The sequence below is a fragment of the Lycium barbarum genome, chromosome 10, assembly GCF_019175385.1.
Source record: "Lycium barbarum isolate Lr01 chromosome 10, ASM1917538v2, whole genome shotgun sequence".
NCBI classification, from domain to species: domain Eukaryota; kingdom Viridiplantae; phylum Streptophyta; class Magnoliopsida; order Solanales; family Solanaceae; genus Lycium; species Lycium barbarum.
Window position 1 is genome coordinate 5,784,786 of NC_083346.1, and position 25,474 is coordinate 5,810,259.

At 36.6% G+C, this 25,474-nt stretch overlaps 1 protein-coding gene across 1 annotated transcript; it reads right to left on the reverse strand.

Moving 5' to 3' along the window:
- Positions 1-5,827: 5,827 nt before the first annotated feature.
- Positions 5,828-7,528, reverse strand: LOC132612647 (uncharacterized). Its single transcript, XM_060326762.1, has one exon. The coding sequence runs from the start codon at positions 7,526-7,528 to the stop codon at positions 5,828-5,830; it is 1,701 nt and encodes a 566-aa protein (XP_060182745.1).
- Between the last annotated feature and the right edge of the window lie 17,946 nt (positions 7,529-25,474).

The window sequence follows — 25,474 nt, forward strand, 5'->3', positions numbered from 1 at the left end:
AGACGTGCGGATAGTCGAGCGGTACCATAAAAGATCAAAAGGCAATTTCTCTTGCCATTGCCTGGATCCTTGTACCATCTTCATGAGGATCTTCTTGATGTTTTTGTTTGCAGCTTCAACAACTCCATTGGCTTTAGGTCGATAAGGGGTAGTGTTGTGATGCACAATTTTAAATTGCTCACATACCTCCTTCATGAGATGACTATTAAGATTGGCTGCATTATCCGTGATAATGGTCTTTGGTATACTAAAACGACATATGATGTTAGAGTGAACAACGTCTACCACCGCTTTCTTGGCGACTGATTTGAACGTAACAACTTCTACCCATTTGGTGAAGTAGTCAGTGGCAACTAGAATGAATCTGTGCCCATTAGAAGCTTTTGGCTCAATTGGCCCAATAACATCTATCCCCAAGCTACGAAAGGCCAAGGAACAGACATAGGGTGCAACTCCGAAGGGGGCGAATGAATCCGTTCACTGTGAATTTTCCATTGATGACACTTGTGAACAAAGCGAAAACAATCTCGCTCCATGGTAAGCCAATAGTATCCTGCTCGAAGAATTTTCTTTGCTAGAACATAATCGTTCATATTCGGGCCATATACTCCGGAGTGCACTTCATTCATGATCATTTCAGCTTCTTGGGTATTCACACATCTCAACAAATTAAAATTCGGGGTCTTTTTGTATAAGATCTCCCCACTCAGAAAGAAACCATTGGAAAGTCGCCTAACAGTTCTTTTTTTATCTCCATCGGCATGTATTGGATATTCTTTTGTTTTTAGGAATATTTTGATATCGTGATACCATGGCTCACTATCTAGCTGTACTTCAATTGTATTGCAATAACCACGTTGATCCCTAATCTGAATCTCTAACGGATCAATGTAAGTGTTGCCTGGGTATGGAAGTATTGAGGCTAAAGTGGCCAAAGCATCAGCCAGCTCATTGTGAAATCTGGGAATATATCTGAACTCGATTGACTTAAACCTTTTGCTAAGGTCCTCCAAACATTGTTTGTACGGAATGAGCCTGCCGAATGCGTAAGTCAGAATCTCCCAAAACTATTAACTCATGTGCATCCAGATGTATTGCCATGTTTAAACCCATTACACAAGCTTCATATTCTGTTGTATTATTGGTACAGAAGAAACGAAGTCGTGTTGTGGCGGGATAATGATGCCCCGTTGGTGAAATGAGAATTGCCCCAATCCCGACACCTTTAATGTTGACCGCCCCATCAAAGTATAATTTCCAGACGTGACTGTCATTGTGAACTTCTTCCTCAACTGAATTAATCTCCTCATCAGGAAAATAAGTATTCAAAGGCTCATACTCATCGTCAACTGGGTTTTCTGCCAAATGATCGGCCAATGCTTATGCTTTGATAGCGATGCGGGTGACATAGACAATGTCGAACTCCGTAAGTAAAATCTGTCACTTTGCCAACCTTCCACTCGGCATAGGTTTTTGAAAGATATACTTCAAAGGATCCATTCGAGATATGAGGCGAGTCGTATAGGATGAAAGATAGTGCTTCAGTTTCTGGGCGACCTAAATCAAAGCACAACACGTTCTTTCTAAAAATGTGTATTTTACCTCATAACTTGTGAACTTCTTGCTCAAATAATATATCGCTTGTTCCTTCTTGCCTGTGGCATCATGTTATCCTAGAACGCACCTGTAACACCCTGTATCGTTAGAGTTCTAGTGGAAAAACTGAAGGGTTGAACGTTTTGCGAAAATGATTGATAGGCCTACTTCGGGCAGCCATAAATCCTTGATTAGTTAGGAATTTGGGAAAGTACCCTTAATGAAAGTTGTATTATGTAGAAATACCTTTCTAACTATATAAGGACCAGGCCAATCAGAGATCGGAGCAAGGAGATATGATCGTCTCAATATGGCTAATAGTAAGGCACTTAAAATTCTATAGAATCGGCTAAGTTTTCGATACGTTTTCCTTCCAGTCAAATTTCGTGAAAATTAGTTGGGAATTTGAGCAAACTTAAAACATGAAAGTTGTAGATCTTTGAAATAGATTTCCAACGGTATATTGTGGAGCCCAAACAGAGCTCTGTACAAGAAGTTTTGACCATTTTTTACCGAACACTGCACAGGACCGACACACGCCGCTTTTCAGGGCGCGTGAGGGCGCGTGAGGGCGCGTACGATGGCCCCGCATCGTGGGCCGAACGCGCAACTCTGAGTATCGACCTACAGAATGTTGCGCGATGCACGTGCATCACGTACCCATCACGTAACAGGTCGGATTTCGGGTCAAAATCGGGATTTCGCGTTTTAAGTTATATTTAAGCTTGGGGTTTATTTCCCTAACACCCCTAGTCACGAAAAATCACCCTAAAGTCAGAGGGAACAAGTTCCAAGCCTCAAGAACCCTACAAGGTAAGTTTTGTCATGATTCTAGGTTGAATTCAAGTCCCTATTCTCTTTCTAACTTGAGTAAACCCTTCTAATCAATAGAGTTGTGAGTGGAACATTATTGTTGGGCGTGGAAACCCTAGATCTCGAATTCAAGAGGATGGAACGTCAAAAAGGTAATGCTTCTACACTCTAATCATTCATAATAGTGAATTGATGAGTTCTTGGGAGAATAGTAAATGGGTTTAGTAAAGAGAATTAAACGAACTATAGTAGGGTTTTGGATTGTTGACTTGAGATTGTTATAATGATATGGGTGATGGAGAATGATGTCAATTACACCTAATTGAGATTGTAGAATCACCTAGAAGTAATAGAATGAGAATTGGGTGAAGAAACACCATTAATGGAGATTGTGGAGCTTTATGCCCACTAAGTATTTGATAAAATGCTTAGATGACTAAAAGCATGGATATTATTGCTAATATAGAATCCCTTTGACTTGTATTGATATAGATCAAAGTTGAAAGGGTTGACGAACATTGCATTACACTCAAAGGCTGGAATTAAGGTATGTGAGGCTAACTATCTACGTTAGGGAATGCTCATGATTCTCCCTACGCCTCATTCTTCATACTTGTCAGTAATTTGACTCAGAATACAGTTTAGCCCAGCTTTATGATATGTTGTAGAACTGTTATCTTCTAGGGTTGCAGTTACAAAATTCGTTCATGGTTATCAATTTGAATATCATGAACTCAGCACGTAATCTTTATAGACTTATGTATTGTTACCACATGAGTGTCAGTCTAGAAATTCAGTATGCTCAGAAACAGTCAGTGTTTTCAATTCAGTCCAGCATGTCTATTTCAGTTCAGCATTGTTCATTGTTGTTATGGTCTCAGTCCTTATTAATTAACCATAATTATACATATGTGATTTTGCCCGAGGACACAGCACAGTCTTGTGTATACGTATACATGGCCGAGGCCATTGACTGACGCACTACTAGGCCGAGGCCATAACGTGCATTTATTATTGGGCCGAGGCCCCACATATACAAACACAGATAATACAGATGATTCAGATACAGAGCAGGGAGTATTCATATCTCTAACACCTTGCTATTACAGTTACAGTTATCAATTGCAGTTTCAGTTTCAGTATTTTATTGCTTCAGTTGCTTTACATACCAGTACAATTCAAATGTGTTGATGTCCCTTTTTATTGCTTGGGGGCCTGCATCTCGCGATGCAGGAAACGATATACAGGTTGACGACTCAGCTATTTAGGAGTGCACGTATCAGATACTGGTGAGCCCCAAATTCCTTCGGGGCGTTGTCAGCTATCCAGTTATTTCGGTTTATAGACAGCTCTATTATTCAGTACTCTTAGAGGTGTCATAGACACAGTTCAGACAGTCAGATATTTATTATGTTAACCTTGTTGGCAGTTGTTCAGTTGTTTTGGTTTAAGCCATGTTGGCTACGTTCAGATATTTCAGATTGTCTAAGTATTTTCGCATTATGATTTCAGTCATACCTTTAGTATATCAGCATGTGTTTAGTTGTTTTCACATTCAATTATGTTTTTGATATCACATGTTGATTCAGCCAGTCAGTTGGTTCGCTCGGTCACATGCAGTCAGGCACCGGGTGCCGTGTTACATCCAGGCCCAGGTTCGGGGCGTGACAGCACCCAAAGGAATTATCCATCACTGACAGATACAAAAACAAAGGCCTACCCGGTTCTGGTGGGACAAGCACTGGAGGGTTCGATAAATATTCCTTAATCTTATCAAAAGCCTCTTGACACTCGTCTGTCCATTTGGCGGCGGCATCCTTCTTCAACAGCTTGAATATGGGCTCACATGTAGTGGTGAGCTGAGCGATGAACCTACTGATGTAGTTCAACCTACCAAGAAGACTCATGACTTCAGTTTTGTTCTTCGGGGGCGGTAATTCCCGAATGGCCTTTATCTTGGAGAGGTCTAATTCAATTCCTCGCTGGCTAACTATAAACCCTAAAAGTTTTTCGGATGGAACTCCAAACGCACACTTGGCTGGATTGAGCTTGAGGTTGTACTTGCGCAATCTTTTAAAGAACTTTCTCAGATCACGCACATGGTCAGCTTGAGTTTTGGACTTAATGATCACATCATCGACGTATACTTCGATTTCTTTATGCATCATGTCGTGCAAGATAGTAGTCATAGCTCTCATGTAAGTTGCCCCTGCGTTCTTCAAACCAAATGGCATGACCCTGTAATAGTAAGTACCCCATGGGGTGGTGAAGGCAGTCCTTTCTGCATCCTCTTCATCCATCAAAATTTGGTGATACCCGGCATAACAATCCACAAAAGATTGAATCTAGTGTTTGGCAAAATTGTCAACAAGAATGTGGATGTTAGGCAAGGGAAAGTTGTCCTTTGGACTGGCTTTGTTCAAATCTCTATAGTCAACACAAACTCTGGTTTTCCCCATCCTTCTTTGGTACGGGCACAACATTTGCTAGCCATGTAGCAAATCGGACGACCCTGATCACATTTGCACTCAATTATTTCATGATTTCCTCTTCAATCTTATCACTCACCTCTTTCTTATTTTTTTTTTTTGCTTTTGTTGGACTGGTGGGAAATCAGGGTATGTAGGAAGTTTGTGTACTGCCAGATCAATGCTCAAACCTGGCATGTCATCACAAGATCATGCAAACACATCTTTATATTCAAACAAAACTTGGATTATGTCATCTCTGGTCTTTTGTTCGGTATGAATGCTTATCTTTGTTTCTCTAGTTTATTCAGAAGTTCCCAAATTAATTGCCTCAGTTTCATTTAGATTAGGCTTAGGTTTATTCTCAAATTGATCCAATTTCTTTTTTATTTCTTCAAAAGCCTCTTCTTCATCATATTCATCAACCTCTCGATTCGTTATTTCAAGATTAGACAGCTCTTTAAGATCTGGACGTGAATTCCGCATGCATGTCATGTTATTAAAGTCGGCGTTAATGAAACTGAAATGAAAATTAAATAAAAAAATTAGGGAAAAGGAGAAAATAGAATTGACTAAGAAACTGAAACTTCATTTTATTGAATTGGAAAGGGTAGTTCACATCAGAGCATAGCAACTAAACTATCTGGATTACCACCCAAAAAAAATCCAAATATAGGGAAAACAGCAAAATAAACTACCAAGACTCCTTCCTTGAGGGGAGAGAAGTAGCTTCCCAGTTGGTGAGCTTGACTTCTGGGCCAATACATTGCACATCTGCATGACTAGGGCCTTCACCAATCTGAACCATGTTTACCCCATAGAATATTTCATTGAGACCTTGACATATTTCATCCACATCATCTTGGACAGGCATGTCCTTATTCTCTTCAAGACGTGACCTAGTAAAAGACTTGGCAATGTGGAGAATGGACTTTGGCAATTTCCAAACCTTATTTTTTCTGCTCTTTTGCCCATTTCCTATCAGCATTAGTTGGCCTAAAACCCAAACCAAAAGTATCTTGATTACCAAATGGAGAGATAGGGTCAACAATTCCTTGCAACGACACCCCCAAGCCCTTTCCTGGCTCATAACCGTTTTGCAGCATTTGTGTAGCCACCATGAATGAAGTAGAGGATAGACGAGGCTCTGTGATAGGCTTCCCTTCCATAAACTGATTAGCTGCCACTATCTCAAAGGTCTGAAATACGAGGGATTCACAACCTTCCTTGGCCTCAACGGATGGAACGGAAGGGTCTCTATATATTGAAAGATCATCTTCACCGTGAACAATAATTTCTTGTTTCTCATATTCAAACCTGACCACTTGGTGTAAAGTAGATGGCACCGCTCTGGCTGCATGGATCCATGGCCTTCCTAAAAGCAAGTTGTAGGAAGTGTCCATGTCTATAACTTGGAATGTGATCCCAAAATCAACAGGTCCAATTTTTAAAGTAAGATCAATCTCACCAATGGTGTCTCTTTTTGCGCCATCGAAAGCTCGAACACACACATTGTTAGTACGAATTCTATCTGTACTGATTTTCAAACTCTGCAAAGTAGAGAGGGGGCAGATGTCCACACCCGAGCCTCCATCAATCATGACTCTTTTCACATAATGTTCTTCACATTTGACAGTTAAAAGCAAAGCCTTGTTATGCCCGGCTCCTTCCACAAGCAACTCATCGTCAATGAAAGTGATTCTATTCACCTCAAATATTCTATTGGCCATATTTTCCAAGTGACTTACAGTTGTTTTGTCTGAAACATGTGCCTCGTTCAGAATTCTAATCAATGCTTGACGGTGCTCTTTAGAATATATGAGCAAAGATAGCAATGAAATCTGAGCAGGAGTTTTTCTCAACTGATCAACAATAAAGTAATCCTGAACTTTCATCTTTTTCATGAACTCTTCAGCCTCTTCTTCGGTGATAGATTTTTTCATCGGAAATTGGCTATCCCTAGCTTGTTTGGCTCTCTTTAATTCTTTTGGAGCATAACACCTTCCAGAACGTGTTAAGCCACCAGTTTCATCTATTTCTTCAACAATCTCTTTGCCCTTGTAAGTCACAGTGGTTTTGTTGTAGTTCCATGGGACAGTTTTCATGTTTGTCACTGGAAGTTGTGTCATGTGCCTTATCACAATTGGTTCTGTCATCTTTCCTAAACTATTCTGGTTTTGACCAAACCTGGGAAAACCACTAGGAACATATAATTTTGGTCCAGCCACTGACATCTCTTTTTTCTTTGTGGCTCCAGGGACATACAATAACAACTTCCCCGAGCCTTTGAGATTTGCATTAGAACTTGCACCTTTTACAATCAACGGTGCTTCTTGTGCAGACTTTGTCACCATACCCAACCTTTCTTTTAAGGTGTCAATTTCCATTACTATTTTGTTTATTTGCTTGTATTCCTTATCGTCACAGATCATCCCAAAAACATGAGCATTGTTGTGAGCAGGAAGTGGGTTGTTAGTGACATTCAGAGCCTCTTCGTCATGTATCACAATTGTTTTGTCATCAATTAGCTTCTCAATGGCTCTCTTCAAAGTAAAATAATTTTCTGTGCTATGACCCCGAGTGTTAGAATTATACTCGCACCTGACAGTGGGGTCAAAACCTCTTGCATTTGGGTTCACATTATACGGCATGATAGGTTCAATCAAACCCAATTGTATCAATTTCTGCAGCAGGCTTGTGTATAATTCTCCAATTGGGGTGAAGTTTTCCCTCTGTCCTTGCTCTCTTACATAATCAGTCTTAGGACGTGGATTATAAGATGCTTGGAAATTCTGTTGTTGGGGACGAAAGCCTTATGGAGCAGGCGCCCTCCATTGTTGGCGTTGAGGAGGTCGGGCATATGCCTGGGTGTTGAAAACCATATATTGGGGTGGAGCAATTGAGTAGTGGGGATCCTGATGCGGATAAAAATATTGAGGTGAGTTGGATTGTCCCTGTTGGATTTGGTGGTTTGTCCCCCTTTGACCAGCACTGGACCCTGATGCCATCATGGATCCTTCCTCTTTCTTTTTTCGATTTCCAAAACCACCAGACCCATTTTGAATTGCTTGGGTGGTAGCCTTGAGTGCTACCTGACTCACAATTTTGCCGGACTTGATGCCATTTTCAACCATTTCCCTAACTTTAATTGCTTCTGCGAATGTCTTTCCCACTGTGGAAAGCAAGTGGTGGAAGTAATCAGGTTCTTGTGCCTGGAGGAAAACATCAATCATTTCTGACTCCTTCATCAGCGGTTTGACCCTGGCAACTTGTTCTCTCCACTTGATAGCATATTCTCTAAAACTCTCGGTAGGCTTTTTCTTCATACTGGCGAGAGAAGTGCGATCAGGCACAATATCAATGTTATACTGAAATTGTCGAACAAAATCTCGTGCCATGTCATCCCATGTAGGACAATCAGAAATATCTTGGTCGATGAACCATTCTGAGGCAATCCCCGCCAGACTTTCTCCAAAATATGCCATGAGCAATTCTTCCTTACTCCCTGCCCCTCTTAGTTGATTGCATTACTTCTTCAAGTGTGCTACGGGGTCACCGTGACCGTCGTACTTCTCAAACTTCAGAGTCTTAAAACCAAACGGCAAATGAATATTGGGGAACATGCACAAATCTCTGAATGAGACGCTTTTTGGACCTCCTAATCCTTGCATATTCCTCACACTCTGATCTAGACTCTTCATTTTTCCAGCCATTTCTTCTTGTTACTCATTCTTAGCAGTTTTCTCGATCTCGACAGGGGAACTATACTGCTGAAAGGGGTTATATGAGTCTGGGACTTTAAAAGTTAATTCCGGAGAATAATATTGATCGTGGTGACCTTTAGATGGAGGCTCATTATTGGACTTTTGTACCAATGTTGGTTGAGGGATTGTAGTAGTTTGTACAGTGGGGATGAAAAGTGGGTTATTTCTGAGGGGTGCATTTGGAGGGCGCATAGTGGAAGTTCCATAAGTGTTGGATATGTTAACATTTGGACCAAATCTAGGAGGAAAAAGTGGATCACTTGTCGGGGTTTCAATGAGAATTGACATAGTCACATCCGGAAATCCAGGGATTGAATATGGTGGAGCTTGCCCATTCATCCAAGCTTGGTACATGTCAGCCATTTGTTGTCTCAACATCCTTACTTCCTCTGCTGATGCTGCTTCATTTTGAACCATCTGACCTCGAGATTCGTCATTGTCTGTGTCGTTTCCATCCTTATGGGCCATCATCCCCTTTCCTTTAGACCTTGTGTTATAATCGTGAGGAGCCAGTTAAATCACAAACCAACCACCTTATCTTTAAGACAAGAACAAATAAGTAAGGGTTTAGCATTCTGCAGACCTTAATCACACGTTGTAGGCCATGAACCTAAATTATTTCATATCTAATATAAGCATTAGAAAGCTTTCTTGTTTCATCCCGGCTTTTGGGTGAATTCATTTCAACACTTTTCTTATTTTGTTTATTTTTTCATTTTTCTCTTTCAGTGATTTTGAAATATTTTGATCGAACCCATTAAGGGATGCCTACGTATCATATTAAACATGAATCAGATCATTACGTAGTTCATGAAAAAGAACAAATTTAGATTTTTTGAATCAACCAAAAATATTTTTATTGACTTTAAAATTAGTATTTTTCAATACAAAGATATAAAGGAAAATAACCAAAAAGAAAGGCACCATAGACTCAAAAAGACTAAATTAGGACTAGAATATCCAAAACAAACTAAAAATGAAGACTCGAAAAGAGTCAGTCTCAAAATACAACTACTGAACTAGAACTCTTGATAATTATAACTAAACTTCAATCTTCAGAAATCTGCGATCTTCTATGTGAACCAATGTATATCTTCTCAAGGTGCTTCTGGCCCAGGCTGACCCCCTAACATGCGGTATATTTATTTCAATTCTGCTGCAAAGTGGCGTGCAAAGGTAGGTACCTTTCTAGCTAATTGCTCATAATCCATCCCCTGACAGTCCAGACAACTTTGAGTTGTATGAACAACTAAATTATGGACATGTTTTCTAACATCTCGATAATTCCGCTCTAGGTCTTGGACTTGATGCTGGGAAGTAGTGGCTATCTGTAACACCCCGTAAACTTGAACAAGGTGTGAATTTGTAAAAATCTAGTTTTAAGATGATATTATATCTATATGAAACCATTCTTGATGAATTCGGGTGGACGATGGTCGTTTTGAAGTCAAACCAACTAGTGAAGTTCTTAAGGCCTCTTAAATTCGCCTAAGTTTTGGTAGGTCCGTCTTCTGAGCGATTTTCATAAAAATGTGTTGCGCATTTGGAAAAACTTCTTTCATGAAGGTTGTAGATCTTTAAAATATCTTTCCAACGGTAGGTCGCCCAGCCCAAGAAAAGTTACGTACAAGAAGTTATGTCCATTTTACCGAACTCTGTGCAGAACCGACACACGTCGCTTTTTCAGGTGCGTGGGGGCGCGTGCGATATCCCCGCATCGCGGGCCGATCACGTAAGTCTGAGTATTGAGCTGCAGAACATCGCGTGATGGCCCCGCATCGCGGACCCATCGTGTAACAGGTCGGGTTCGGGTCAAAAAGTCGGGTTTACGCGTTTTAAGTTATATTTAAGCTTGGGGTTTATTTCCCTAACACCCCTAGTTACGAGAAATTACCCTAAAGTCAGGAAGAACAAGTCCCAAGCCTCAAGAACCCTACAAGGTAAGTTTTATCATGATTCTAGGTTGAATTCAAGTTCCTAATCCCTTTCTAATATCAAACCCATGATTCTTAACATGTTTTTTGTGACCAAAACCTAGGGTTTGCAACATAATTCTTCCCAAAGTGATTCAAGCTAGGGTTTGGGTGTTCTTCATTAGAAAAGTGAATTGTTAAACTTTGTTTAACATATTAAGGTATGTCTCTTTTGAACATACTGTTTCTATCGGTTTTTACGAACTCTTTGGTTGTGATTTGTATGTCTCTTTTAAAATCACTTTTGAAACTATTGTTGGAAGTATTAATTTTATTGAAGATTCTTTAATGAATGAAAGGAAAAGTAATTCTTTTCATGGTTCTTGAACTCCAATTCATGTCTAAATGGTGGTTAATGTGTGTGAGAGGACAAACCCACATTAAACCTAGATTGTAACAAACCCTATATATGTATATGATATTATGAATGTTTTCCCCTATAAGAGATGCTTAATAATGAAGGATAACGATTGGTAATGATATTGGAATTCTCTTGATGGATGATTTAACTAGTTACTTGAAAGGTTGTTGACTCATAAAAGTATGTTATTACGAATTGTGGAAATTGAAACTTGTTTAAAGAAGTGAAACGTTTTCAAGACATTCTTTGAAATGATTTATCTTTACGATATGGCATAACGAACCTTAATGGTAAATGGTGATGTGACTACCTTGAGATGAATTGTAATTCAGCTTTTATGCTATGAACTCTGTTGGTGTGTTTATGCCTAGCCATTCGGGAGGATGAGTGGTCACCGAGGGTTTCATATTCCGGTGTGTTTATGCCTAGTCATTCGGGAGGATGAGTGATCACCGAGAATTTCATATTCCGGTGTGTTTATGCCTAGCCATTCGGGAGGATGAGTGGTCACCGAGGATTTCATATTCCGGTGTGTTTATGCCTAGCCATTCGGGAGGATGAGTGGTCACCAAGGATTTCATATTCCGGTGTGTTTATGCCTAGCCATTCGGGAAGATGAGTGGTCACTGAGGATTTTATAATTCGGTGTGGTGCGCTGTGACAAGGGAACCCTACGGTCATCCCCTCGATGTGATTTATTCTTGGGCCTGTATCGGCATGTGTGATATTCGTAATCTCTCATGGAACTGTTGTTGATAATCATGATCAATTTGAAAGGCATAATTGAAAGTTGTAACTTGACGAAAGGCTTTATAATCGGTTTTGATAATTCTTATTGAGATACACATGCTGAATACTTGTTTTATATTGATTAATGGCTTTGTAAACTGTTTAACAAATGATATTAAGAATCACAAAGTGGAATGACTGTTTTTATGCCATCTTTTCAGAACCGATTTCTTTATGTATTATTATATTTTATTTTTATAATATTTGTTATCCCCGAGGCACTCATTGAGTACGAAAGTACTCAGGCATACCATTGTTGTTTTTGATGGTATGTTAGGTAACGGAGAAGAGCAGGTTCTTAACACTTCAGGCGCTTAGGAAGGACTTACTGTTGCTGCTGATTTGGTGAGCCCACACGTTCATTCGTGGGACACCCTATTTATTTGTGTGTTCATTATTAGTTTTTTTGGGCTGCGTCCCAATGAGTCAAACTATTATTCCTTTATCTTAGAAACTCCATAGTATACATTCTTGTGGGCAGTTGTTGAGTTATTGATTAACTCTCGGGCATGTTATTACGTTTGACTAAGTATTGGATGAATAAAGACTTCCGCTGATTTAATTCATGTATTCATTATTTGTTACATTTAATTTATAAATTGTTGGAGGCGAATGTTGAACCTGGCGGGTTCAAGTATTATCCTTGTGTTGTTTAGGTTCTTCCGATGTTGTTCAGGATGCCGGATGCCGGTCACGTCTAGGGTGGGTTTTGGGGCGTGACACTATCTCTCTTATACCTACCTCACGGTTCAATGCCAATTCAAGCTGGTTTCGAATCCTTGCTCGGTCATTCATTAATTGGTTCCTTTCTACATCAAACCGAGCTCTCTCTTTATCGAATTCAGCTTGTTGTCGAGTTTGCAGGGCTAAGAATTGAGCTTTCTTGTCTTCAAAACGTGTTTTCTCCGCATCAAAGAAATCTCCTTTCTTATCGAGCTCCCTCTGTAACACATCAACGGCTTCTCTAACAATGCCCAAATCCTCGTATAAGGTCTGAATTGTAGAGTGATGTTTCCTCTCAGCCCTTTTTTGGGCTGTCCTAACTCTAGCATCCATCTCTGCCTCCATCTGCGCCAAATCCTCTCTGGCAGTTTTTAGTTCTTTATCGAGAGCATGTAGAGTGGAGTGATAGTTCTCTTCAACTTCAAGCCGAGCTTGCTTGATTCTGACCTCAACCTCTGCCTCCTTGTCTCTTGCCTCTTTTACAGACCCTTCGGGCCTAACCTTGAGGGGAGCTTGATCATGAAACCAGTGAAAGTACGGGGGATCTCTCTCCTTGATGACGATCCTCTATCATAGTACTCAAACCTAGGACCTGATAGCCGCCCCAAATTCTTTGAGCTTCTGATTCTCGACGCCGATCTTCTGATTTTACCTCCCATACAAAATTCTGCATATTCTCAACAATAGGTATGATTTTCCTCCGACCTAGCTGGCGTAAAACTCGAAGTGGAGCATACAGCTGAAACCCTCTGAGGCCCATTAGAACAAAAAAAGACCGATAATAAGACATGTAGATCACCTTAGTCGAAGGAAACCAATGATAATTCCAAGTAATCTGAGAAGCTGTCAACTCACGAAGATACTCTACCCAAGCCTTGACGCCCTCTGGCAAATTTTTCCTTAATTTCTCCACCCTGTCTAGATGATCTAAGATATTGCTCTTCCAATTAGATTTGAATTTTGACTGGTAATGATGGCGGTATAAGTGCTCTAGAAACCACACTTGTAATAAAGTGTTACAACCTTCGAAATATTTTTCACCCTCTTTGCATTCAGTCAAAGCACAGTATATATTAGCTAGGATCATTGGTAAGATTGTGGAATCTTCTCTCTTCATCATAGCTGTGACTATCCCAGACAAACGAATGTCGATTTTTCTGTCTCGTCTAGGAAAAACCATGGTTCCCAGGAATGCTACCATGAATGCTTCTTGCCTATGCTTTTCCCATGTAAAGTAGTGATTCCCATTTTTCAGTTGCTTTCCATATTGTAGAAATCCTTGTTTGTTTCCATATCTCGCATATAAGAACTCTAGAGTAACCCATCCATTGTCCAAACATGCCATACGAGGGTGGTTAATGTGCATTTGCTCCAAAAATTTATTTCCACTAACATTTCTCGGAGCTAGAGGCGTTTTGTTACGAAGGTTCTTTCCTGACCCCGTGAAACCACCTAGTTCTTCCAGTGTAGGAGTCAACTCAAAATCTCTAAAGCGAAATACGTTGTTTGTAGAGTCCCAGAACGGAATTAAAGTCGCAATTAGGTCCCTGTCAGGGCTGATTCTCATAATATCTGTGAGGAATGCCAGGTGTTTAAATATCGGGGTCTGTAGATAATGACCCATGTCGTTCCACCAAGCCGGGAGTAACGGTGGGGTTTTGTCTGCAATCATAAACTTTGGGGGTTCATTGACTTCTTCAACTGCTTCATCTCTTGGCCTCTTATCACATCTCATCGGTATCATTTTTGCCTATTTAGAAAAATAAAAATGACTTCGAATTAAGACCTAAACACAAAAAGAAAAAATAGAGTAAAATAATAAAAAAAATGTAAAAAGTGCTATTTTTCACAAAAACAACCCTTATATGCTTTTGTAGCAAGATTTTAGGATTATCTTGGCAAAATCGGCCAGACGCGAAAACTAAAGTACAAAAATGATTTTTTTTTAAGGTGGGCCGAACCTGAGGGAGATTTCCTACATATCACACCAGATGGTGAGAATCAGGCCTGCGTAGTTTGTGAAGACTACTACAATAAAGGATTTTTTTTTTAATTTTACTTAAAAAAAAAGACTCATTTTTTTTTTTTTTGAGAATTTTTGTGAAAAGACAAAAGACTAGATTCTTTCTGGTTGTTTATTTTAAAAAAAAAAGGTATATAATAAATCTCTTTCTTTGTTTTTCTAATCACCCTAAAAGCCGATCAACAATGAACAACCATTCCGAATAATATTGCAAATAGCACATATGATGCACATGTTGGTCAAGAGAAACAGGTGCCTATCTTAGACGGACTCGGCCCCTGTGCCGAGCCCCACTAGGTCAAATGCAATTGATGCAAACAAAGCGCGGCCTACTAGGGATACCATGTCTGTGTTCCAGTTCTACTAAGGTTAAACCTAATGGAGAAAGGTATCTAGACTGGCTGTAAAACTAGCGGACGAATCGAGTCGGGCGAGGGACAACGTACCGGTAGCAGCGCTTTCCGGCTTTGTTGTGGGTCCTCCCCATCCTAAACATGTGTGACTATAAATCCTTCACCAGGGACCAAGGGCCCACTGGCTTTATCTCAGCAAAAGTGGGGTGCGTACTTGCATTTCCCGTTTTTTGTGGCAAAAATGTATTATTGAAGACTCAGAGGGGGTACGCGAGAGGAGACAAATATATTGCAGTTCAACAATATCAAAGCAGTAAATAAGCAGGCATAAAGCACATTAGTCCCATATATACAAAATATCCAAGAAAAATAAATAAAAATAACACAAGCCAAACATAAATCGATATACAAAGCACGAATTCTGGTTATCCCCAGCGGAGTCGCCATCTGTCACACCCCCTTTTTTTTCCCTCCCCGCTTAACAGGATTTATATTTATTAAGGGTTTTTCCAATTAAAGTGACATTTTGAATAGGGATTATTTTATTTATTCAGAGTCGCCACTTGGAATTGAGTTTTGGTGTTTCAAGTCACCTTATGAATCCCTAATCAAAAGGAAATGACTCTATTTTTATTGGTCTGCGAAAACAAAAGTCCAGGTAAGGAATTCTGTTGACCAGGGAGAAGGTGTGAGGCATTCCCCGAGTCCCGTGGTTCTAGCACGGTCACTTTATCAACTTATATGTTCGGCTTAAATAATTTTGGTTAAAATGTATTCATTTAGCTATGCCTATTATTCCCTTAAATATTGTTGAACTTTTAATAGTCTCAACTAAGACGCATAGTTGCGACCTCAGCTTCGACGTACACCAGTCAAAACGCATAAGTACGACTTCGACTTGTGTATCGCACCTAAAGATTGAGCCTACTCGTATCGATTAAATTGTGATGATTACTTGATCCTTTTTCCACTCTTCTGCAACGGATTTTGAAGTAAGTTCGCAACCCATCACAGCAGATAAGTATACTTTTTTTCCAACTTGGTCTTATGTTATCTCTTTTAGCATTTAAAATATCAAAGAAAACCAATTGACTAAGTCCACTTGATGCTCTTTAAAATCTTCCATACATTGAACGAGGAAAAAAAAATTAATTTCTAAAGGCTTGGATTAAAACAGAGAGCAAGGAAGATTAAAAAATTTATAATCAAAAGTTGTTGTTCTGGAACGTATATGTATCAAATCCAAACATAAGAATAAGATTTGAGTCCTTCACCATTTTTAATCTACTCTTGAATTGCATGCAACAAAATGTATTAATAAACAAAAGTTTGAACATGATGAAGCACGAAATAAACCAACGAAGAACTGCAATTAAATAATGGAATTTTAAGCATAACACCTATAGTTATTTAAACTTGTGCTACTGCAGATTTGGTGCAAACATATAAACATGTAAATTATACTATTCGAGTGAAAACAAAATCTCTTAATTTTAACAAAAATAATCCTGGCACCTAAAAGATCAAACCAAAATCCAGACAAGTGAGGAATGGCTCAGTGGTTAAGCATCTCCACCCACGATCGGTAGGTCCTGGATTCGAGTCACACTGGAGGGGAAGTGTGGAAACACTATAAATCCTCCTAAATGGGGTGGGGAAAAAAAAAAAAAAATCCACCGGATAGCATGTAAGCTGATTATCAGTTTATAGACATGCAAATCATCTGATAAAAATATGAAGTAAAAAGATGGACTTTAAACGTGCAAGCAATAATCACGGGTTTTACCAATTTTACTTGAAATTTATTAATACAAAATCTCAACATACATCATATTATAATGTCAAGGAATAATAACCGGTTAGACACGTACGAAATCTGAGGAAAAAAAAAACTTCATAACATTGGAATAAAGTCTCATATAATCATGACATTAAATCATAAAATGAAGACTGAGTGTTACCTTTGCGTAAATACCTCGCTGAAAAATAATAATATGAAGCTACAATATTCTACCGATTTCTCAGTTAATAACGACTAACTTCAAGTCCACGAACTCGAAACCGCAAACGTAAACCTCGAACTCGAACTTTAAAGAAAACCTTTATTTATTTATTTTTGTGGTTGCTGTTTTTTTTTTTCTGTGTTCTTTTTTTTTTTCCTGAAAAATAAATGACGAAAATTATCCTAAAATGTGACTATTTTTTGTAATTTTCAAATTTTAAAAGTAAGACTTACTAAAAATGAAATAAAAATTAAAATATTTGATCTAGACCTACAAGAGTATTTAAACGCTAAAAATGATATAAAAATTTATGTTTGATCAAAAATTAGGTGTTTACACCTCTTTTTGGTAGTACGTTTTTTTGGCTATAAGCGGAAATATCGCCCACCCTTTTCTCTCTTTTCTCATTTTTTGCACAAACGCACATGCCATCGACTGTGACACCTCCATACATATACTCTAGTGTGTATGTGTCTGACTTTTCTAACTCATTGAACCAACTTAGATAGGTGTTGGGTAAACCAAATTATCTTAGCTTGTGACTTCACAGACTCACCGTCACAAGTTAGGTAAAAAGATACTTGCCACAATCTAAGCTCATAGTTGTACGTTTTGGTTTAACATGCCTCAAGATTTATTCTTTGGGCTACGTTATTATTGAACCGGTGTACCATGTAAACTTGTGATAAATATACCTTATAAACCTCTTCATTTTTTTCTTCCATTCTGACGTGGAATGTGCACCATTCTTTGACCTACCCTCATAGGCCGGCCCTTCGTCATGGTAATCCTGCTCAAGCTCTATATATACCTACAAAAAATAAGCATAAATAAAATTAGGAAAGTATAATTTTAAAATTTACCATTTCTATTCCGAACTCACACGTGTATATAAATTTCCAATTTGTCGCTGCCCATTTCCTTAATAAAGATCAGGAGCGGACGATGCCCGTTTATTTCCAATTTTATTATGTCACCGATCGAGACAACAAACAAATCCTAATATAGATTCTTTTATTGAACTAGGATGATATACCAGCTCTAATGCGACCGTATTTTATGCGAAATCATTAGCCGTTTGTGTTGGTGGAATGCATTATTTTCGGAGATTCCCACAATTATATTTGCTTTCTTCCCCTATAGCTAGGGGTCTACTTTCTAAGGTTCAGAAATATAATGGTCCTCTCTTGTATCTAGTGGAGCTCAATTCCTATTCCTACTCATATTGTATATAATAAGTGGTCTATATGGTGGAGGCCACATGATGTGTCACCCAATTATTAATAGTCTTTTTTATGATTAATTGATTTTCAAAATTTATTAACCAGATTAATTCAGATCGTGCCGTTTAAAACACATAAAGGGCCGGGAAACACTTTATATAAAAAATTTCTTCAAGGGTTCAAACTCAATGTCTCCCGTCTATTCCCTTTCTTTTCTTTTCTGCCTTACCTTATAATGTGACTACTTTAAGCTACCATGCATGATCATCAACGATTGTGGTACGATAAATAAAATATATATATTCTCAATTAAAATTTCAGATTGGAGCCCTAAAAATAAAATAAAGTCTAATAGGAAGTGCTCCCCTCAATAAGCGCAGCATAAATATGCATGACTATTTAGGCTCTGGCCTAAAACAAATATTGATAACTGAGTGGGAAATATGTTTTATTAAAAAATCATGCATTGGATGATACATGTTCCAACCTCAAAAGGCTAATTATTGGGAAGAAAAGAAGTTCATGACCAATTGCTTTTTCCAACTTCTTGGTTCAAGTGCTTCTCATAAGCTTAGTTTAATATTAGTAATCTACGTCTTCCACTTAGTTAAAGGAGTCATTAGTTAATAAATCATCCACTTTAATCACCTTTTAGTACGAATTTCTTGAACTATTTAGGTTCATAATAGCATTTTGTACAATATACATAGAATTGGTCCAAAGAGATATTTTTAACTCTTTACAAATATCCTTTAATGCTATAACTCTTTTTCCGGCGGGTTATAGGTCGGTAAAATATAGTACAGGTAAACTATAGTCAAACGTAAAAGATTTTTTCAGAGTCATTTTCTCCTATTCGAATTATCAAGAAAAATATCAAAATTTAAAAAGTTCTATACTCGTTGTCAAACACATTTTGTGAAGTGTTAGTCAGCTGAAAATTGTGATTAGAGTCGTGATTTGAGGATGATGATTTAAAAATTCATTCGACAGAGAAGGGTGTCTTGATTGTCTATACCGAGGTTGAATGATCATTCTACCTAGCAAGGAATTATATATGTCACTAAATTACCATATTATAAATTAAAGTGAGATTAAATGCGTAAGGACACTACCATGTAGGGATCGAACCACGTAATTATCATACTAAACCATCATTAACATACCACTAGCTCAATTAATTATTATAAGTATAAATATAGAAAAACTAGAGAAAAACAATATCAACTAGTAATACCATGTATTAAAAAAACTATGGCATATATAACTTTACAAATTAGGGGAAAACGTCACTACCATGTAGGAGAAAACCATAATATTAAACCATCATCAGTAAACCACTAGCTCAATTCAGTTATAAGTGTAAAAATAGGAAAATAAGAAAAATAAATGCCAACTACTAATACTATGGATTAAAAAAAATCTATGGCCTATGTAAGAGCACAGAGACTGATAACTAAATTTGGGTTCAAGTAGGTGACTGAAAAATTACCCAAAAATGGATCGAAAATGATATTTCAAAATAAAACTTGAAGGATGATCCACAAAGCTCATTCAGCACATTGATTTCTAACAGATATATATAAAAACGTTAACCTTTCACTTTCAATTTTATTGAAATTTCAGTTAGGTATCTGTTTTTATATGCAATTTGTGGGGACATAACCATTGAAAAAAGAAACAAATTTTGCTCATTAAAGATAACATTATATTTTATTAGCTAATTTGAAAGGGACTAGATGGGTTAATAAGATGAAAAAAACACTTAAGTCCCTATCTATGTTGTAATCGATCAGCTCATTAAGCCAGCCACGAGGAATTTTAAACGTAATTCTACCTCGCCGAGTTAATTGGCATTACCACTATACTCGGGAATACATAATTGATAATTCTTGTATACGGATTGTTATTTGGAATAATTTCAGATATCTCCCTTTACCTTTTGCTCAATCACACGGACATTCCTTGTGGTTTACTGTATTATTATACACTACTAAAAAATATTATTTTTCCACTAAAATTTCCCACTCCAAAATGTTCTCTAGCTATTTCGATATATATTTGATTGATCAGTAAGAAAAGAAAAAATAGCAGCGTTTTCACACCAAAAAATTGAGAAATTTCCCAATGTTTCAATGGTTGTTTCCCACCATGCCTTTTTCCCAGTGAGTTGGGTCGGTGGGAATTAGGTGTATAACACAAATTCTCACTTATTCGCGGCGGGAAAAAAACTTTGTTTCTAGTAGTGATGCTTACCTCCCTTATTTTAATTTTCTGTAACAATTCTTTTAATATATTTATTACTAATATAAATAAAATACAATTTGATAGATTTCCCCTTTCTTAGCTTTATCTTTTTTCCAATTAATGAGTACTATCATACTTAACAAATTCTTTAAAAATTCATAAAGTTCTTGCATTCATTGGTAAGTGAAAAATAAGTAAATATATATAAAAAAAAATTGGTCTATGATCATTTTAAAGGAAGACAATATATTCCACTAAATCAATATTTCTTTGCTGTTATTTTTTTTTCTTTTTTTTCTTTGCTGTTATTATGCTGTCCGTTTGGTGTCTAATTATTTCCTTTTAAACAGGGGTGGCTCGACTATAAAGCCAATAAAACAATCACTTGGGGGCTCCAAAAATTTAGGGTCCCATTTTTTCTTTAAAGATATATTTTATATATAAATTGTTGCCTCAACCGAAAGAAGTTTTTCAAAATTAAAATTAATAAAATCTTATCTAAGATCAGTAATGTCTGAAGAGAGACTAAATGGATTAGATATATTATCAACTGAAAAGGAATTGTTAGAAGAAATTGATTATAAAACAGTAATTAATGACTTCGCATCTGAAAAAGTTAGAAAAATAGATGTTAATTAAAAATATATATGACGATCGTTCCTTAAAAAAAAAAAAATTTGGGGCCTTTATTTGAGTTTGGCTTTATGCCCAATGTTATTGAGATGACCTGCTTTTAAAGTATGGCATATTATTTATGTCTCGAAGAACTGGTACACAATGGGTTGGCAAAAGTTTGGAAACTTTATTGCATATACTTAAATGTTTTTATATGCCAATATATTGCAAAATGATTCTTTTGTTGAAATATTGCATTATTCTCACATGCATTGATCGGCTCTTGTGTTGACGCATAATAGGAAATGCGAGTGCTTCAGCATCTTATGCATTGAAATATCTATATGCATTTTGCATTAATTAAATAATTAGCTCATATTTAATCTGCAATTATCAAGGAAAGAGATAACAATGAAGCAGAAAGAAAAAGGAAATATTATAATCTACCCTGAGGCTTAATCATGGTTACTACTCTCCCACTTAATTACAATGGCCTGTCATGTATTTAAGTCGTCTACAAAAAAATATATATACCCACTGCTCAGTAGAATTCATTTGCTCAGACCTCCTAAATGATTTTGATTTCTTCTCTTATGACCAGTAGTGTATTATTGTTATTTGCTAGACAACGCCTGTACGAGATAAAAAATAAATTTCTAAAAACAATAGTGTAAAAATGTGTAAAATCGTGGGGAATTACTCCTAGATCAATTGAATTTCATCCAATTTAAAAAAAAATGATCAAATTGGACTTTAGTCAAAGTAAGTTTTGGACGAATTATAATTTTCCTATTGATTCAACTCATTTTACTGGTCCATATACAACCCAAACAGCTCATAACTCTTAGTGTGTGTCAAATATTTTAACATTGCTAGTATTGTACAGAAATATAGCGTACCATTTTTTTTTCAATTTCCATAAGCTTTTGAGTCATAGATGGAGAAAAGGTTTGCTTTTATAATAACCCCCTTCAAGATGTATGCTAAGTATATTTGTTTATGAAGACATTAATTGGCGTTATTGCTTTCACTTTATTCTTCATTTTTTTGTTTACAAAATATATGAGTAGATCCATGTAAAGCAAATTATCCTAGTTAGTGATGCAAGAATAAATTAAGTGGGTTCGAGGGACCTAGCTAGACTTGGATCATCTGATGTAGTAATTGATCAACAACTTGTTAATGTTTTATTATTAACAGAAGTCCACTAAAGATTCTTAGTCAGTTTTTTTGCCTTCTTTCTCATGATGTAAGGCAGACAATTAAGGATGACACACTATCATAGATGCCTAGATGGTATAGAGAATATTGAGCTTCTTGGTAATTAAAACGATGTTAAACCGAATAGGGAGGATTCATCAACTTGTTTGGAATTGCTGCATAAAAATCGGGGCCGGAAGTACAATTTTAACTACGGTTCAGAAAAATTCGGTAACTTTTGCTTTTAACAGTATATTTGTGTTAAGAAAATCATTAAATATGTATACATGCTAAAATATAGAACCAAACTAATTAATAGCACTTGAAGTCACCGTTCTAAAATTCAGAACCAATAAAGTTAAAATCTTGAATCCGCCTCTGATAATAATAGTTGTTATTTGTTCATTCGCTATCCAAAACCTATATTTGGGGACCCGAATAATTTTTATTTGCTACACCTAAGGCTCTTTAAATAGGGAAGTGATTCCTACCAAGATTTTTCAAACTATGGCGAACTCATTATACGATATTTAGTTAAGGATGAAGGGATCCTTTCTATCGCACCATGATTTTTGGTGGCGCGTAAATTATATTTGACAATTACTAGTAGTACTAAACAATTCTAATGGACATATTTTAATTCGATGCAAAGCTATGTTAAATTTATTAAATTTTAAAAAGAAAAGAACTACAAGTTGAGAAAGGTTATCCCACTTGCATAAAAATTTCAAGAATAGGTTTTTGTTTTGGTATTTTCAGACAGAACAAATATCAACGTCTCTCATTAGCAGCTGATCCTAGGTTTATTACTTCGAATTTAGCAACACGGAGCCCATGTGAAGTCCAAATATAGAAATACAACTTTAGTAAAATTTGTAATAGTTAATAAAATAGTACTAGTAATTAATGGTTCCTGATGAATTTTAACTAATCCATTAGTTTGTTGGGCATTCCTTGCCTGATCTTTTTGTTCTCTTTTGTTTTTAATGATAAACCATGCTGAGAAGAAGAGACAACCGAATTACATCACCCCACCAGCCCACCTTGAGTCTTGTAACCTCATATTTTCAATTGCCAATATATGTATATTCAAGGGGTGATTTGCGTAAAATAAGACCTTTTAGTGCTGTTTAAATTTTAGTTCCATTTTAAAAAATGCAAAAATAAATTCGCAATCGGCTTTAGGTAGCAAAATCCTAACGAGTTGCCTTTCAAATTGATGACGGAAACTCACCTTGTCACAACTTACAAAGTGAATCTGGAGAGATTAAAATCTTATCCTTACCTTAAATATAAAGAAACTGTTTTGGATAAAAATTCCTGACGGTAGCACAAGCAATTGTGTGTGAATAAGGATGACTACCATTTTATTGAACGTTGAAAGTTAGCTTCAAGGTAGAGGAAAATGGGAATACCTTGGAATATAGGATGACATAAGAAAGAAAAAATAAAAATAAAAAACTAAAGCTGACAACTTTAGCTCCATGTAGTGATTGTTATTTCTGAAAGATGGGACCCACAGTAAGAACCCTCGGGTTGGGCCATCCACTTGTAAAGAAAAATTAATTGGGCCCACTAAAAAAGGCCACTTTCATATGTAGGGCCCATTTCACACGCCCAAAGGCCCTATCAAGTCCGACAAAAATGGGCCCTATGAAACGAACATCTTATAGGGCCGCGTCATCAAACAAAAGTTGTGCTTACCCTACTCCTTAGCAAGTGTACAACACCTCCCAAAATTTAGACGTGTTATTAACTTGCCAAAAGTTTATTGAGTTGAAATGAGTTTGACTACAATGAGCTAACAATGAGTCATAACTAAACACGTTCAATTTTTTTCTAAGTTCTATTTTGTTTGTTTAATTTTTTTATATATTTTTAAAATAGTTAATAAACAAATTCTTTATTATAAAATATGTAACATATAAAACAAAAAAATTGCAAATACTTTGACAAAAAATTTCATGGATCAATTTTAGATAACATATCAGCCTAATTTTTAGATGGGTTGAATTGGACGGATTAAAATGACCTAAGCCAATATATGGGTGAGTCAATGACCCTCCAGATTTAAGAAGGTTTAGCAGATCATGTTCGTATGGGCTAATTTTGTCACCCTTATATAAATAAGGAATTGAAAATAAAGTAGTTATCTCAATATTCATGTTTCATTAAATAACATCATATAGAACTCTAGAAAAAAGAAGTTAAAAGTTAGAACTGCCTCCGTTCAAAATTTCAGGATCTTTTTTGAAGTTAAACTACATTCAGATATTATTTTCGCTTTAAAAATAATTAATTTCTCAATCACATTTGAGACAGTGACTTGGAGCACTTAATAAGCAATTAAAAAAAAAAACTGACCATCCGGCTAGTTTTACCGGGTTTGTGTTCGGCCAACATATCATAGTTTGGTTTGGATTTGGGTTTCAGTTGGTAAAAACAAATTAAGTGGTTCATGGAATGCGTGTGGTCTCTAATGAAACTCAATATGTTATTTATCTATTCAGTTGATGAGTAGAAACTGTGGTGGATATGATACGAAAAAAGAAATGTAGCTGAGACATATAGACTACTTGTGAAGATATATGAAAGCTTATGAATTTCTTTGATAATGTGCAAGTTGTATATATTTCTAGATCTTGAAATATGCTAGCGCACAATTTAGCTAAGTTTTCTATTTCGTTATTACGTAAGGTTATTTGTTTAATTTTCCCTAGTTGAATTATAACTGATGCTGCTGCATCTTTTAACTCTTTCGAACCGCTTATGCATTACTACAGTAAAGTCGTTATTTAAAATAAAATAAAAAAATGAGTAGAATATCATAATAATTCTTTGTATAACATTCCGTAGGTAATTGCAACTTTCCTCGTTGTACTTCCACGTATAAATTTAACTCTTTTGTAGAACCAAAAAAATAAGACAAGGCCTCAAAATTCAAACTACAGTTAATTAAACTAAGGGATAGAGCACATATACGTAGCGTGAAAGTGTTTGATCAGACACGAAATTTATGCAAAAAAGGAACACTTTTTAGATTTGTGATATAAAATAATTTTAGAAATTTATGTGGCTATAAGTTATTATAGCATTAAAGGTTAAAAAAAAAAGGTTTGAAGTTCAATTGTTATTAAATAATTCTTTTTTGAATTGCTAAAAAGAATAAAATATCACATAAAGCGAGATTAGATAGATAAGAATATTTCATGAAATTATTTTATAATAAGACTAAATAATACCCATTACTAAAGGAAGAATAACATAATACGATCATAGAATATCCCGAAATTATCATTTTTATTCCACGGACCAAATGAGCA